Source organism: Dryobates pubescens, chromosome 15 (genome assembly GCF_014839835.1).
Source record: "Dryobates pubescens isolate bDryPub1 chromosome 15, bDryPub1.pri, whole genome shotgun sequence".
Taxonomy (NCBI): Eukaryota; Metazoa; Chordata; class Aves; order Piciformes; family Picidae; genus Dryobates; species Dryobates pubescens.
This window is the reverse complement of record NC_071626.1, coordinates 16694865-16711351: the sequence shown is the minus strand read 5'-3', so window position 1 is coordinate 16711351 and position 16487 is coordinate 16694865. Positions and strand designations below refer to the sequence as shown.

The following is a 16487-nucleotide window of genomic DNA, read 5'->3' as shown; positions in this document are numbered from 1 at the left end:
CAGGGCATATCATAGAATGATTTGAGTTGGATGGGGCCTCCAAAGGTCATCTAGTCTAACCCACTCTGCAGTAAGCAGGGGCATCCTCAAGTAGATCAGGTTACCCAGAACACTGTTGAGCCTCACCTTGAGTATATCCAGTGATGACTGCAAAATCGTGAAGCCTGAAATTATGGTTCTGGGTTTTTTGTTTTGGGGTGGGTATTTTTGTTTGTTTTATTGTTTGCTGCTGTTGTTGTTTTCTGTTGGTGTTTTTGTTTGGTTTCTTTTCCTGTTTCAGTTCTATGGGTGTTTTTTTTAAGTGTTTTGTGGACTTGTGGGTTTTTCTCCTTCTAAATTGGATAGCTTACAATTAGTATTGTTTACACTTAAATTCTCAAAAATCACTTTAGAATCTTGGCTTTTGCAAGTTGTTGGCAGTGGGATAATGATTCCTGAACTAGTTTTGGACTAATATGTCAAATATTTCTTTTAGTTCTGAACAAGATAAAGAAGAATGGATAAAGGTAAATTAATTTATATTCTTTTTCTAAACGCTTTTTCACTCAAGCAATCAAAAAAGTAATATTTTTCTAGCTTGAGTTTTTCTCTGCTAATCAATAGCTGGTCAGAATGTAGAGTCTATTTTAAAAGTAGTGTGACTGAGGAGTTTCTCCACTCTTTCCTTAGGCACTTCAGAATACTATAGAAGCTTTCCACCAGAGGAATGAAACTTTCAGAAATGCTATTGCTAAAGAATATGAAGATATACCTGTTGAAGTTTCGGTAAGTTGCTGGTTTTCCTTTGTTACCTTCTTAGTACCCATGTTGCCTTTCAGTAACTGGAAGAGGTTTGGCAGAATCTTTGTTTTCAATCTCCTCATTCTTACAGCAGTGAAATTACAAAGCAATCATCTTGGTAGTTGTTTTCCTTCATAATGCCAAATCTTATAAAAAAGCCATCCCCCCCCCCAGCCCCCTGCTTAACAGAGTACCCTTTCAGTAATGCATGATGATTTTTGACTGGGTTCTTTGTTATTTCTTGTATAGATTTTAAAATACATCTGGAGCTGTTTCACCATTTCCTTTCTAGAGGAAGACAATAATTATTTTCTCTATTTTAAGTACTGCATAACTTTTTATGCTGGCTATTTTTATTCACCCTCTGCCCCTCTTCAGAATGCTGAGCTTGGGAAGAGAGCACCTCGCTGGATACGAGACAATGAAGTAACCATGTGCATGAAATGCAAGGAGCCCTTTAACGCACTGACAAGGAGGAGGCATCACTGCCGAGCATGTGGACATGTAAGTACAAAACCCTAGCTGCTGTAGCTGGCCAGGAGGTTTGGGAATGCATCTAAGCACCTGCTTGACTTCTGCTGGCTGCTTGTTACACTGTGGTTTGTTGTTGTGCTTGTGGCTGAGGGGAAAATCTGTGTATGCCATAGAACAAAGGATCCTCTATCTGCTTTAGCTGGCATGGTATTCGGAAGTAATTTGCAACAGTGGAAGCCATGCAGTTGTGTAAAAATGTCCTGAGCCCCTAGACATAATACATATATACTGTTACTCTGGAGTGTTCTCAACTCATCTTAACAGTTTCAAGACCATATTAGACTGGCATAAGCCACTGTTATCCCTGCTGGGGATAACACTGGCTGCTTCCTTTTCGCATTCTGCTACCTCCTCTCTCCTCTTTGCAGGATGATGATGAAGCCCTGCAGTTTTTCATTGGGTTATCTTGGAGATGTTCCCAGTTGGGTTCAGTGTCTGACTGTGAACATGTGCAAACCATTTGGTGAGAGAAGAATCGAATGGGGAGTGTGATTGATGCTTTCCATGCATGGTGCCAAGGCAATCTATGCCACTTTGAAGTGACTATGAGATAGTGGCATGACTTGAGAGTTTTCAGAACTCTCTAATAAAAGATGAGCATACTGTACTTACTTTCCTTGCCATGCAGCAGTTCTGCGTTTCTCCAGCAGATGGTAGTGGAAAGCCAACTTTAATTTGTCTCCGTTATACTGTATGATTTCTTTGTCACGTTTTTGTGTGTCATGAAGGCATACTGTATTCACAGCACTACTTTAGTGCTTTGCAGGGCAGTAGAGACTTTTTCAGAATCTCTGAATTACTGATCACACAGTGTCACCTGGGTTTGGGATTTTTTTATTCCCATGACCATTCTGTTTTAAAACTACTTAAAGATTACACCCTTCCTTTCTATTGTTCCTTTTGTTTAGACTCCTAACTACTTCCCTGTGTTGTAGTTCTATCACATCTCCTTGCTTTTAATTTTAAATCATTTTTACTTTGGAATGAATTTGGGTCAGTGGTGGTGTCTTTCAGCAATGATTAATTGGGAATACTTTAACTAGTATTTTCTAGAGATACTAGTTGAAGGTAGTGATCTAGATTAGTCCACAAAAAATGTTGCTCAGTTGTTTGAGTGGTTCAAGTCAATTTGTTTACCTTTCTTTGTTGAAATAACTACACTTTTTTCACTTTTTTGGGGGGGTTCATGGGTTTTGTTTGGTTGATTTTGGTTTTGTTTTTAATTCAGGGCATCTTTTTCACCTGAAAGAATATTTCTGTGGAAAACATTTCTAATAAAAGAACTTCTCCCAGATCTCTCTTGCCTCTCACTTTATAGATACAGTAAAAAGGAAGAGCGGTGTGATGTTGGCTTATTTATTCTGTGTGATTCTGGACAGTTTCTAAACCTGTAGATTTCATATTTATTGTCAGGTTAAAAATGAGCCATTTCTGATTTAAAAAACCTCTTTTTTAATCAGTAAGAGTACATCTCATTTGTACGTTTTTGAGGTTATGTAGAAAACACAATGGCAAATGTATCCTTTTTGGATTGCAAGGTTTGTGCTGTATTCCGGTTATATTCCTAACTTTGTCCTACAAATACAATTGAAAGCCTAATGTGATTTTATGCAAAGTATAGAGTTACACCAGGCAAATAGTAAAATGCACTTCTAGTTAAGAAGCAATGGCACAAATCTGGAAAATCATTATTTTCAATTAAGTTACAATTGACAGGTCACAAAGGCATTGTCTTTCTTGTTCTATATAACTAAACAATATATTACTAAGTAGATAAAATTGGGCTCTTTTTAAATTCAATTCTGTTTCCATAAAATTGTATAAGTACTTACACTTTCTATGTCTCTTTTCTTTTTTGTTTCTAAGGTGGTTTGCTGGAAATGTTCTGATTACAAGGCACATCTCGAATACGACGGCAATAAATTGAACAAAGTCTGTAAGGATTGCTATCATGTTATAATTGGTTGTACAGACAGTGAAGAAAAGAAGAAGAAAGGCATCTTGGAGGTATGTAATTAAAAACTACTATATGTCCATAGCTGCAAGCAGTTTTGGCTCGTCATGAAAAATGGTAGTGTTCTTGCAGGACTATTTTCTGTTTGTAAGTATGTGGACCAAATTCATCCCATCCAATAGATTTAGGTTTTCAGCATTCATCTTAGAATAGAATAAACCAGGTTGGAAGAGACCTTCAAGATCATCGCATCCAACCCATCATCCAACACCATCTAAAATCTAATCTTTCTCATTACTATCTTGTTTCTTACAAAGATTGTTTTTTAAAGGGGGGATTATGAACCTTAGAATTTGTTTGATTCTTTCTGGTTATATCAGCTAATGTAATAAAGCATTGCCTTTCCATTTAAAGATGTAGTTTTCTTCTTCTGAACTTAGGCTGTTGTAGTAATAAAACCCACTGCTACTATAGCTATCTTGAAAACATATACCTAAACTGAAAGAACCAGGGATGGAGGTAAGAGGAATGAAAGAGAGTTCTTCTATTCAGGAGTCTGAGACACTGTTTTATCAGTGTATACCTTTAAGTCATCAAGTTCCTCCCAGCTTTTGACATCTAAAAATTCAAGGACTCAGTGAGACAACAGAGGACCATGTTTCTCTAATCATTAAGAGAAAAGCAAACATCATAAATTAATCTTCACCACATCTTACATCCCCCAAAAGTCATTCTAAGTTTGTCAAAATATATATTTATTTGGGATGTAGCAGAGAAGGACTGATCTTTGAGCTAAACATAAAATTAAAGAGAAGGCAAAAAACCAGATTCAGATTGTAATTCTGTATACAGGTGTTAATCCATGTTGACAGGCCTGCACTCTTAAATGAGAAAGAGTAAGGAGCAAAGAACTCCATTAGCTTAGCTTACAGTCAAGAGACTGCTGTGTCTTGGCATGGTGGCTTTTTTTAAAGGTAGCTGAAGCAGCTATACAGTCTCAGAAATGTCCATTTGCATGCTGTATATTATAGTCTTTCTTGTTAATGCTTTAATACTGTCTCCTAGATTGAATCTGCAGAAGTCTCTGGAAACAGTGTCATATGTAGCTTTCTTCAGTACATGGAAAAATCAAAGCCCTGGCAGAAAGCATGGTGTGTCATACCTAAACAGGAAGCTCTTGTACTGTACATGTATGGTGCTCCACAGGTATGTACAGAGAAAATGGAAAAGATTTTAGTCATTACTGTCACTGACATCAAATAGCTTGGGGGTGAAGAAAAGGACTAAGTGCATAGTAAATGAGCAGTAGTGGGGAGATTAGTTGGCTGTTCTTAATCAAGAGCTTTTTTTTTTTAGGATGTTAAAGCTCTAGCTACAATTCCACTTCTGGGCTATACAGTTGATGACACTCCAAGAAGTGCTGACCTCCCACACAGCTTCAAACTGACCCAGTCGAAGTCTGTGCACAGCTTTGCTGCAGACAATGAAGAACTGAAACAGAAATGGCTAAAAGTTATCCATTTAGCTGTCAAAGGTGAGACACCAGAATGTCAAAATGAACTGCAAGGGAATTTAGAAGAGCAACCTGAATCTTCTAAAACATCTGAATGCTGAAGCTCTAGAACATCTGATATTTTAAAAAAAAGATGTTTCATCTGAATTTGTGGTTAACCTTTGTGTTAACCTTTCTTTACTCAATCAAGAGAAACAAACAAAACAACGTAAACAAACCTTCTTACTACCATACACTTCTTAGCACTTTATGTTTGGGAAAAATTCTGGTCTTTTAGGGATCTATTTCTTATATTTATGTTCTGTCAATAAAAAGTGATGTACAGGTCCATTTCAGAGACTTCTGAACAAATGTGAATGCTGTTAAAAATACTTACTAACGTTACTGTATTACTTGTTTATTGTGATGCAACTTTTCTTTTTAATCCAGTTGCTCTTCAAGTTATTGTTTGCTACTTAAGAATGCAAATATTGAAGCTTCCTACTTACACGTTAAGACTTGCAACAAGATAAAAGATATACCTCCACGTTGCCAAAATATATCTGTTGTGAATTACGCAGGGACAGTTTGGTTTAATGGATGTAGTTTATAGCTGGAATTCCACAGATCTGTACACAAGTCGTGTTCACCTGTCTCTTTTTAATTACTGCAAATTGCTCTCACAGTTATATTGGCTTTTAAACTTTCAATTTATCGACAAACACCATATAATGGTTTTCCAATCTAGAAATGAACACCTAAAATCCAAGAAAACAATATATATGTACAGTGTTAAAAATGTATGATACTTGATTTTTTGCTTTGATTTCATGCTACTGGGTTCCTCTTAGCGAGTAATTTATTTTAAAAGCATGTTTTCTATTTGAAATTAAACACAGTCCTAAATTAACAAATAACTGTTCAGTGATTTGTTTTGATAGCTGACATTTATTGATGATGGTATTTTTAGGCATTAAAAAAAACCAAGCAGTAACATAAATGGCATGCAGTGGACAAGTAAGTTCCAGTTGTGTTTGAAAGAGTAGTCTTTTTTATTTTTCCAGTGTCCTATCCCTGCTATCTCTGAGAGTGCCGTAGTTGATTACTAAAATGCAGTACATGGTTTGGAAAAGCAACAGATTCTAGTAACCTTCTGGCAATCTGTGGTTTTGCTATTATGGCTATTGGAACAAAATAACATTTTGAATTTAAATCTTTTAATTTTTGAGAAGATTAGATACTGTAATGCTTATTTATGACAATAATCTTCAAGGATTGTTGTAGTAAAGTGGAGTCTGCTTTATACAAATCCAGCGTGAGGTCTGAGCCTGCAAATTTCAAGTTGCATTGACTGATGTCACTTGCATTCAGCTTATCAAAATAAAGACTTGTTTGCTCTACAGTATTAAATCACTTATGAACCTCTATTTTTATACAGACAGGCAAATGACCTCCCTAAATATTTTTTTTTTTTTAGTAACATCCTTGTATATGACAAATTCAGAGGTAGTGATTGACTATCAAGTAGACAATTAAAATCATGGCTATCTTTCCTTTTCTGACCCCTCAAAGGAAGGATAATATGTAGCTTCTACAATCAACTTAATCATAATCATAAGAACATCCAGGAGTCTTACTTCTCAATATAACTGCAATCTGTATTTTAAATCATGTCAGGCTGAAAAGGTCAAGTCCAAGTCCAGTTTTGTTAGTAACACAAGGGCCGATTTAAATTGTCAGGTTTTCATAATGATACTTCTAGGCAAAGTATTCACTGAACTCCCATTCTTACTTTTCCTGCAATACTATAAGGAATATCCCCCCCACCTCATTTAGCATTTAACAAAGTATTGTTAAAGTAACCTCTGTTTTTAGTGTCAAGCACAGATGAGTATGTAGGTTCTGTTCTTCTTTGGTAAGAAGAATGTCACACAACTTAGTGGCTGGATTATGCTCTCACCTGCACAAATCCAAAATGTACCATAGCCTTTACACTTCAAAGCTTTAAACTAGTGTTAGTAATCATTGGGACATGGCACTGTAGATAACTAACTCTACAAATTACTTTGTGCATGTTATTTCTGAATTACTCCTTGACTGCTCAATTACTTTTATTTCATGTGCAAGCTCTTCTGGAATTCCCTAAGAGATTTTAAGTTACTTCTACTTCATCTTTATTTATGGGCAGCTGAAGCCCATTTCGATTCATGTTGGTCAGTGCTATCAAATTTTTGTCTGGGTCTCCCTAATTAGTATGTGTTGTCTTGTGTAAATCTTGGTGAGGGATAGGGAAACATTCGGGTAAGCAAGAACCTCTTTTTGTGGCTACCTTTCTTTCATTATCATGTCCTGAAAGAGGGCATATTTGAAAAGAGTCTCAAGTGCAATTGTGGGATCTGGAGGGTCATATAAGTACATCCTAATGTGTAAAAACATTGTTTCCCTCATTCCAGTTGTTGATTGTAAGGGGAGAATTTGCCTTAAAGGAGTCTCCAGATAAGATGGACTGAGCTATTCTGAAAATAATACGATGATATGATTGTAATCAGGTAGTGTATTTTCTAAGCTCCTGCAAACTTAATTCTGAGCCAAGTAGGAGACATATTCCAGCTAAATCATGAGGGGAATGTTTAGAAGCAGCAACTTCTGGACTGCTTTATGGTTATAGTGGTATTGAGTATCTGAAGATACTTGAATGATTTCAGCATCTCCCAGACGAAGCCCTGCATTTGGGCATGATCTATTTGAAATGAGGTTAGCATTGGGAGTTATTTATTGAGATGTTAGCCTCATGATTGCTCTCAGCCACTTAAGTTTATATAGTACAGAATATATTATATACCTTAGTGAAACCTGTATCATATTTGCATAATCAATTGCTTGGTCAGAGTTGTTCTGAGTCAGAATGTTTTGGCATGGTTCTGTGAGTATTTTGTAGGAAAATCATGTACCAGCAACATTAAAGGAGGTCAGAAGATGGGAAAGTTGCTTCTAGTTTTAACCATGCATGCTGTTTGACTTCATTATCCACAGACAAGCCCTCCTACAGCAGCCAGTACTATGAACTGTAAAATACGACTGCAGAGGAACAAATTCAAAGTAGCAACTGCTGAGGCTTAAGCATCATGACTAAAACAGTCATGACTTCAGCTGTTAAACAAAACAACACAACCCACCAAGGCATTCAATTTAGTAGCATAAAACTGTGTGTGTAAGGATAAACTGAGCATTCATTCATAATACATGAATGTATGTGAATGGCTCTGCTGAACTACTGCTGAATTATTTAAGCTTTGCGATTCTTGTGTTCAAGAAATGCCCATTTCTCACTTTAAAAGTGATCGGTCTTCTGTGCAATATAAAGCAGATTAAAAGTTTGTGGGTTTTTTTGCAGTTTTACCTGTGTTCAACCAGAACAAAAGATTAATTTTATTGTTAATATGTTTGGAACATATTAATATGCTTTCATAACAAATTAATATTGTTCCTCTGTCATGGAAAAATAGTGTGGTATCTGCATGTCTGCACCATCCTTCCAGATCCACTAAAAATTGTTTTCTGATATCAGGTACTCTTGCTTGGCTGACAAGCTGCTGTAAAATCTTTAGCATCCGGTACTTTCAAATCCCTTTACACTGACTAGCTTTGTTTATTCCAAAATGTATTTCATTTTTATGTGCAAAGTAGATATTAAGAACACAGAACATTATCTTCTATTTAGAGTAAAACATTGAACCACTTAAAATGCATCTGATATAGAGTGGCACCTTTTAACGCAAAACCATCTCAAAGTGCTTTATAAATATCCTCAAAGATTCTAAGTCCCTTTAATAGAAAAGAGGATTTTTATTCTTCATATTTTTAAATTATGGATGAAGCCAAGGCACTGGTGAAATGTAGAATAAATACACTACCACTTGAGTAAATTTTAGATGGTTACAGAACTATGCTCTAAAAAAGTTCAAAGCGGAGTCAGGAAAATAACTTTATTAAATAAATAAATATATATATATATATAAATAAGCTGGGGAGATGTGGAAAAACTTGACAGGTTCTTTGGGGTTTGTTGGTTTGGGGTATTTAAAACCTACATATATATGACACAGCTAGTATAAAAACTGGTCAACTTTTCATGTCTAAACAAGATTAAATAAAATGAACAAAGGTTAGTGGTTCCTTTCGCTGCAGGAAAGGCTTTTAGGAAAGGCTTTCAGGAAAGAAGTAAACATTCCCTGTAGATATAATTCTAAGCAATAAAAAAGGAGCTTTGTCCATAAGTCTATTTAGGGATCTTTAGCTAGTGTAATCTAGCATAGACCTGCTGCAGCTGTTACACCTTCAGAGGTTTAAATTCATGTAGAATCTGCCTTATTATATAAAAACAGTTGTAGAAAACCAAGATTTCACCAGTTTGAGAGCTGCTGACTTATTATGTCTCATCTGGAATCACAGTGCTCAGCTGAACTTCAGATGAGTTTCTGTTGGAAGTAAATGATGTAGGGGTGAATTGACTATCCTTAAGATAAATCCATTGGTAATATGGTCATCGTTCTCAGTCTGTGGTGTGCTTTTCTCTGTAATCTGAAATGAAATACATGGTGATATGGTTATTTCCTCCAGTGTGTGGCTGTGTTGGTGTGAGGAATTTGCCTAGCTGGTTCTGACCCGTGGGACTGTGGTAAACTGTGTTCCTTGGATAGGAGTTTTAATCTGCTAGTCAGATTGTTCCCTATATCCTTTTCCTTTAACAGAACATAACATTAACTTAATGATTGTATATGGGTGTGTATATATACACATATGCATATGCATGTGTGTGTATATGTATATATATGTATTTATATATTTGAGACTATTACTCAGATGACCTGTTTTCAAACAGTATTTTACAACAAAATATGCTGTGCTGCATTCAAAATATAATGTATAGTGACTGTGATGAATATGCTTTTCAGAAGAAAAAAATTGACAGCAGTAGATCTGCTTTTGTGGCATGTTTACTATTTCAGCCTATTTTAAAACAAAACAAAACCCCCAAGCAACAAAATAAAACAAATAAAAAACTCTAAACAAACAAACCAACAAACCAATAAAACCCAGCACACACACACACAGAGTTCAGTAAGGCATTTGTTCCACTTCCTTTTAAATCTTGTGATTAAATTTCTTCCTAGACTCAACTATGGCATTTTGCTTTCAGCCCTTCCTCTTCTTAGCACAAATGAATGCAGAATGTGGTGCTCCCTCTACTAAAATTTTCAAGGAGATTGAGTAAAACATGGTTTTAGCCACTTCATAGCAGCAGCCTACTTCAGTTTATAGTTCATCCTTGTAGGTTAACTATTGGCGGTGAAAACATTCAGAAAAGGGTGAACTGTGTCAAAGCTTTTTTGCATGTATGTGCCCTGGTATTTTTAAGAAAGAAGAAAATGTGTTGCATATAGGGAACAGCTTGCGGTAGAATTATTGGGGGTTTCTATTAGCATATTTTCTATTCTGCAGCCCTCAAGGCAGGTTAATGCACTAATTTTAGTGGGAGCTGGATCAGCTGTAATGTTTGCCATTAGATTTGTAGGGTATATATTAAATTCCCTTAATTATGGAAACATTTCTGGGTTTAATTGTGGAAACACTTCTTAAAAAAGAATAAGTAGTAATATTGGGAAGAGGTGTAAATCTGTTCTGGTTTTGCAATAAAGTGAAGAATACTAAAAAGGTGAAGTATAAATGCTGTTGTAAGTTGTGCAAATGTAAGTGGCCATTTTTATGGTCAAGAAATATATGAATGTAAAAAAAAAAAATTCAGATCTTGTATATATTTCCTGTAATATATGTATATTTGGTCACAAGGTGGGTGGAGAATTGTAAAAATTAAGCACTTTAATTCCCATTGAGTACTTAAAAAGAAATTTGTATCCTGTAAAATAAAAGTATCATTAAATAAGTAAAATAGGTATTGCTGGTTGACTTTTTTCCCCCCTTATTTTTCTTCCCGATCTACTGCTTACTTCTACTGCTTTTTGTTTGCAATTGCATGTGTGATTGGAAGGACCTATCACACTGGTGCCTAATTTGCTGAGGCGCTGGGTACTCAACAAGTACTAAGTCAGTGGGAGATATATTCTGAATAGATAAAGAACTGTATATAATGCTATGACATCTTGGGCTGGGAAAATAAAAGATGTTTCTTCAATCCTTCACAGTTTAGATCCAAATTTCTATCAATGACTGAGATTGGAATCAATACAGCTGACCAATATGATCGAGTATTGTTCCTTTATTGTTCCAGTATTGCAGGCCTATGGTGCAAGTATAGCACAGTGAAGCATAGAAGAAGGGATAGGAAAGGCAGAAGTGCATAGCAAGGGAACTTCTACAACTTATATAAACTTGGACTGCCTTGTTGGCATGGCTTCATTGGTTCCCTATGGGTGACCACACATCACACTATTATAGATTATTGGTCCAACTACTAATGACATGCAAGGTTTGTTGATGCAGGTGCGTGTCCTGTTGTCCCAAGATAACTTGTTGTGTTTATAGCTAGCAGTGCCTTGTTTCAGTTACATGCTGCAGGCACAGTACTGTTTGGTACACTGCTAGCTGGCTCTGCACTTACGCTGAGCATGGCCTACCACCGTGTCAGGCTCTAGGCCTGCACTGCCAGATTGCTCACACTGCTCGTCGCTGGCATTGCCGCAAATTTCTATAATGGGAATAATAATGTTCTCTCATGTGCCCAGGACATTATGAGAGTATTTTATGAGCTTCTACATTGCCAGCCTCATAGAAAAATGTATAAAATAATGTGTTCAGTGTAGCCCCAAATCTTTCTTGCTATTGCTCCAGCACTGCTCTGAACAAAACGATGAAACAAAATACTGAGCAGGTGCTCGGTGTAATCTGTTGTGCAAAGAATTAGTGGTGCTGCAAAGCCAAGTAATTAGCTGGATTATAATCCTAAGCATAGGCAACTTTGTTACACACACAGTTTATAGGGGTGTCGTTTACAGACAAAACCGTTTGAGGTTTTCTCCAGTTTCCATTGCCTGTTACATAGTAAACCCGTTTTGATTGCATCTGATATTTTTTCTCTTACTCTGCTGCAGATGGGCACACTGTTGCAGAAGAGACTTCTCCTGGAATAGATGCGGAAATTTACTGTATTGTTAGTTCCTGTGTGGAAGGAGTTGCATCAAATAATTTCATTAGTTTCTACTTCTCTTTGCAAACTCAATAAACAAATTAGTATTTTAAATAATACTGATGAACCACAGAAAGTAATGATTCCCGCTCCAGCCTTAGAGCTGGACCGTGGCAGGGGCTGGAGGGTGCAGGAGCCTTCTTGCCCTGCCTGAGTCTGCAGAGCTCAGCAAGTCTTCAGCATTAACAGGATGCCCTGGGTCCTGTGCTGAAACCAAGCCATTGGCCACAAGTATTTGGCCATTGGAATGTGCTGTCCAGGGAGGTGGTGGAGTCCCTGTCCCTGGAGGTGTTCAAAAAAGGATTTGGATGTGGCACTTGGAGCCATGGTTTACTAGTCATGAGGTGTTAGGTAGTAGGTTGGACTTGATGATCTCTGAGGTCTTTTCCAACCTGGTTGATTCTATGGTATACTTTCCCCTATTAATTTTAAAATTACTTTTCCCCCCCACTGTGATTAATGCTGTTCCAAACCCATAATTTTCCTCTTTAAACACAATGCACTGGTTCTGCATGGAGACAAAACTAATAGCATTTTTCCTTAAATGTGCACAATTATAAATCTCCAACTACAGGAAATCCGTAATCACAGCTCCTACTTACTTCTCTTATAGCAACAGGTTTAATGAGCACTGATGTTTCTACTTGGTAGCAAATTGTCCAGGAACCCATGAAGTATGGGGCTGGTAAGTAAGTGGTAGGTGTTATCTCCTCTGACTCCCCCTAAGAGCATGACTAATACTGCCTCATTACCACAGAATTGTTCTTGGCATTGTAAGAGCTTCCTGACAGGAGAGACATGTTATGCCTGTTCTTGGTAAACACAATACTTGGAGATTGTTTGCTTTAAAGAAATTTCTCTGGAGGGTCCTGTCATTCTTTAATGACAAATGGAGGGACTACATGGAGTGATCCTTATATTTGTGACTGTTTTGTCTTGAAGCTGCTTTTCTTCTGCCTTCCTGGCCCTGTGCACTGGGCAGCTACAGTATTAAGCCTCATCAGACCTGGTTTATGTGGTATATCAGGATACATGCAGCTCAGATTATGTGCTTGAGGTTTACCCTGTGTCTGTGTTACTAGTTTCTGTCTCAGAAACATTATGCTCTGGTGTCATGAGCAGGATGTGTTACCTGCTCTCTGTCTCACACTGTTCTATTTCTTTCTGATAGAGCATATTTTTCAAATTATTTCCCCTGATTATAAGTTATAAAGAATCCATCACATATGCAGTTAGGTTTTCCAGTTGTTAGCTACACACTCTGTAGCTGTTGGGTTTTGGGTTTGTTTGTGATTTTGTTTTTTTTGTTTTCAATTATTCTTATCACGAGTCAGAACTTACATATACTCCATCAGGATCTTACAACAATAGTTCATTAAGAATTTCAACCACCAAATCTCAGTATTTTTGTATGCTAAATGAATGAAATCTCTGCTTTTGTCACAAGCATCTCCTTATGGAATAAAGCCTTAGCTGAGGATCCAGGGTAAGGTTTAGTGCGCTACAGATGTATTTCTAGATACCAAAACATCTTCACATTAGTTTTACTGACTACCATCCTGCTTCACTGAAGGTTCCAGAGGTTTATAGATTTGGTTTATACATTTGCAACATTAAAATAGCTTATGGTTCAAGAAACAGAAATCCTGGGTTCTACTCCTAAAACTACCCTCTGTTTGGCCACTTATAGCTTCATGTTCTTTTCTGCCCCTTCCTTCTGTCTTAGAGTCAGGCAGCAGCACTCTTGCATGGGGAACATGAGGAAATGAACTTTTTCTTGGGTCCATTGGCCACTGAACTTGTACCTTTGTGAGCTTGAGTTCTAAAGTCAGCCTGCATGAATGTGGGTCTCTTTTGAACATGTTTTAACAGTATGCCCAACTAATTTTTGTGAACTCTAAGGGTCTCTGCTTCAGCAAAATTTGTTTGAGACTCTGATTGCTATGGAACAACATGAAATTAAATGACTGACCCTACAATAGAAGAAGATAAGGTTTCAACCATAAAGCTGTTTAGACTTATTGCCTAGCTATGTAGAACTACCTGCTTTACCTGCTCTGCCTTACTCATCTATATCTTGGCTTGCAAGAAGAAATTAAAATCTTTTAGCTCAGAGCTTTGGGACACAGCACTTACAATAGACCGACCTCACTTAATGCTGTATTTTGGAATTCAGTTGCAGACCAGCACTAAGCTGAATGTTCTTAGTGGCTGAAGTGCATCTTGCAAGTTCTGTTTTATGTGAAAAGACTCTAAGATGTGATGTTAAGAAAAGCATTATGGGTAAGACATCGTGTCCACTCCAGAAATGCAACCCTGACCTGAACTAAAAAAAACCCTTCAGAACACATACACTTGATGCATCCATTAGCCTTATACAGAGGCTGTGCTGTGGTTTTGTGAATTATGAGAGATCTTGAGCACAAGCCCTACAAGGACAGGCTAAGGGAGCTGGGATTGTTTAGCGTGGAGAAGAGGAGGCTCAGGAGAGACCTTACTGCTCTCTACAACTACCTGAAGGGACGTTGCAGCCAGGTGGGGGTTGGTCTCTTATCCCAGGCAACCAGCACCAGAACAAGAGGACACAGTCTCAAACTGTGCCAGGGGAAGTTTTAGGCTTGAGGTGAGGAGAAAGTTCTTTACAGAGGGAGTTGTTAGCCATTGGAATGGGCTGCCCAGGGAGGTGGTGAAGTCACCGTCCCTGGAGGTGTTCAAAAAGGGACTGCATGTGGCACTTGATGCCATGGTTTAGTAGTCATGAGGTCTGTGGTGACAGGTTGGACTTGATGATCTTTGAGGTCTTTTCCAACCTTATTGATTCTATGAATGTTTGATTGCTATAGTTCAAATTTGCTATATTTTTTTTCTTTTCCTTTCTAGTTGTGTTGTATCAGCTGAATGCTAACTAAGAGTTCGTTTTGATTTCCAGATAGATACAGAGATTCTTTTCATCTTTAGCCAAAGCTTTTACCTCAATTGGCCGTCAGAAACCCGATGTCTTACACCAGAGTGCTCAGGCTTTGTTACTGACTTACAGTCTTTGACTGATGTTTGCCCTGTGGCTCTTGAGCTCTGAGCCTTGCCCCTTTCTTGAAATCTCCTTTCCGTTCTGCTACCGTGGTTTCCTGAGAACCATGATGCTTCACATATTAAATGAATTCAGGTAAATAACTTCCCTGTGGCTAGAGTGAGAGAATCTTAGTTCATCATACTGTCCAGCAAAGTTGCACCCCTGCCCCAAGATTATTTTGTTAGAGGCTGGGTCTCAACACAGGTAACACATAATGTGGGGATTCCTATCAGGGCTGTGACCATCTTACAGCCAGCTGAAGTGCTCACTTTGCCAGCGCAGCAGAATCCCTGGGCTATGGACCGGAAATCTCTGTTTTCTGTTTCTTCTGGGGAAAAAAAGAGCAAGGTTTAGAAATGTGAACTGTGGGAAATGTGTCTAGAACATCCAAAAGAAAGATTATTTATGTCAAGGGATTTCAGGAATTTATTTATCTCGGCTCCTAATGTTGCTCTCTGTGCAGATTTCTGCTATAAGTGTTACAAGAAAGTGTTGGTTACATCTGTGATGAGGTTGTTCTGGAGAATACAAAATCACCATTCCATTTGGCTTTATGTAAAAATCAGGTTCTGCCAGGCTCCTAAAGTTGCTGTATTGCATGGTTCCAGAAAATGATATTACTAAGGAATAATTTGCAGAAATATTTTGCTAATAATGTTTGTGCGGGACAAAGTAGTAAGGCAATATAAGACAGGAAATGCTACGTTACACACTTTATACATTTCAGCATGGTCATCAAATGTCTCTAGACAAATATAATGGCAAGCAAACATGGTTTACTGAGATGCTAGTTTGTGGTCCCCTTGTCTATGGAAAATGACTTGTCCACTACTGCTGTCAGAATGTCAATATAAAGAGCTGCCTGAACAAAAACCAAAGCAGATGACAATGCAAAACCTGAAAACATTCATATGATGGAGAAGAAAGGCTGGAAATGTTGTTCTCCTGACTTCAAACATAAAACCAAGGAGGCTCACAATGAAGTTAGAAATTATCAAATTTAAAACTGACACCAAATTGGGTTTTTGTGCTATGTATAATTAGATCATGAAATTTACTGCTACAGGATGTCATTGGAGCCAAGAATTTCATGTGCTGGGACAAACCAGCTAAATAAATAAAGAAATCTAGTTTCCAGTGACATAAACCAGAAGAAATATTGAACTGCCTACTTCAGATCATACAGCAATATTAAAATTATTTAATACACAATTTTGGAATCAGAAAGTCTTATTACTGCATTCTTAGATTTCCTCCCAGAGAGTTGGTGCTGGATGGTCTTAGGAATGAGACTCTGAGGTAGATTGATACCCAGTCAGATTCAGTGTGGCAGTTCCTGCTTCCTCATGTCAATTAAGTTATAGTAAATAATCAGTCTGACTACTACTGCCTGTAATCAGATCTTTGAGTTTCTTGTTCAGTATGATGTAGGCTAGCCATGGAAAGATGCAGA

At 37.5% G+C, this 16487-nt stretch overlaps 1 protein-coding gene across 1 annotated transcript in view; it reads left to right on the top strand.

Annotated features, from left to right (window-relative positions):
- FGD4 (FYVE, RhoGEF and PH domain containing 4) overlaps positions 1-6369 on the top strand; it is a 41911-nt gene extending 35542 nt beyond the window's left edge. Inside the window, exons 12-17 of the mRNA XM_009899642.2 lie at positions 476-506; positions 670-765; positions 1159-1284; positions 3181-3321; positions 4334-4474; positions 4625-6369. Coding sequence (XP_009897944.2) covers positions 476-506; positions 670-765; positions 1159-1284; positions 3181-3321; positions 4334-4474; positions 4625-4882 — 793 coding nt within the window. The 3' untranslated portion in view covers positions 4883-6369. The remainder of the gene's footprint in view (positions 1-475; positions 507-669; positions 766-1158; positions 1285-3180; positions 3322-4333; positions 4475-4624) is intronic.
- Positions 6370-16487: the final 10118 nt, after the last annotated feature.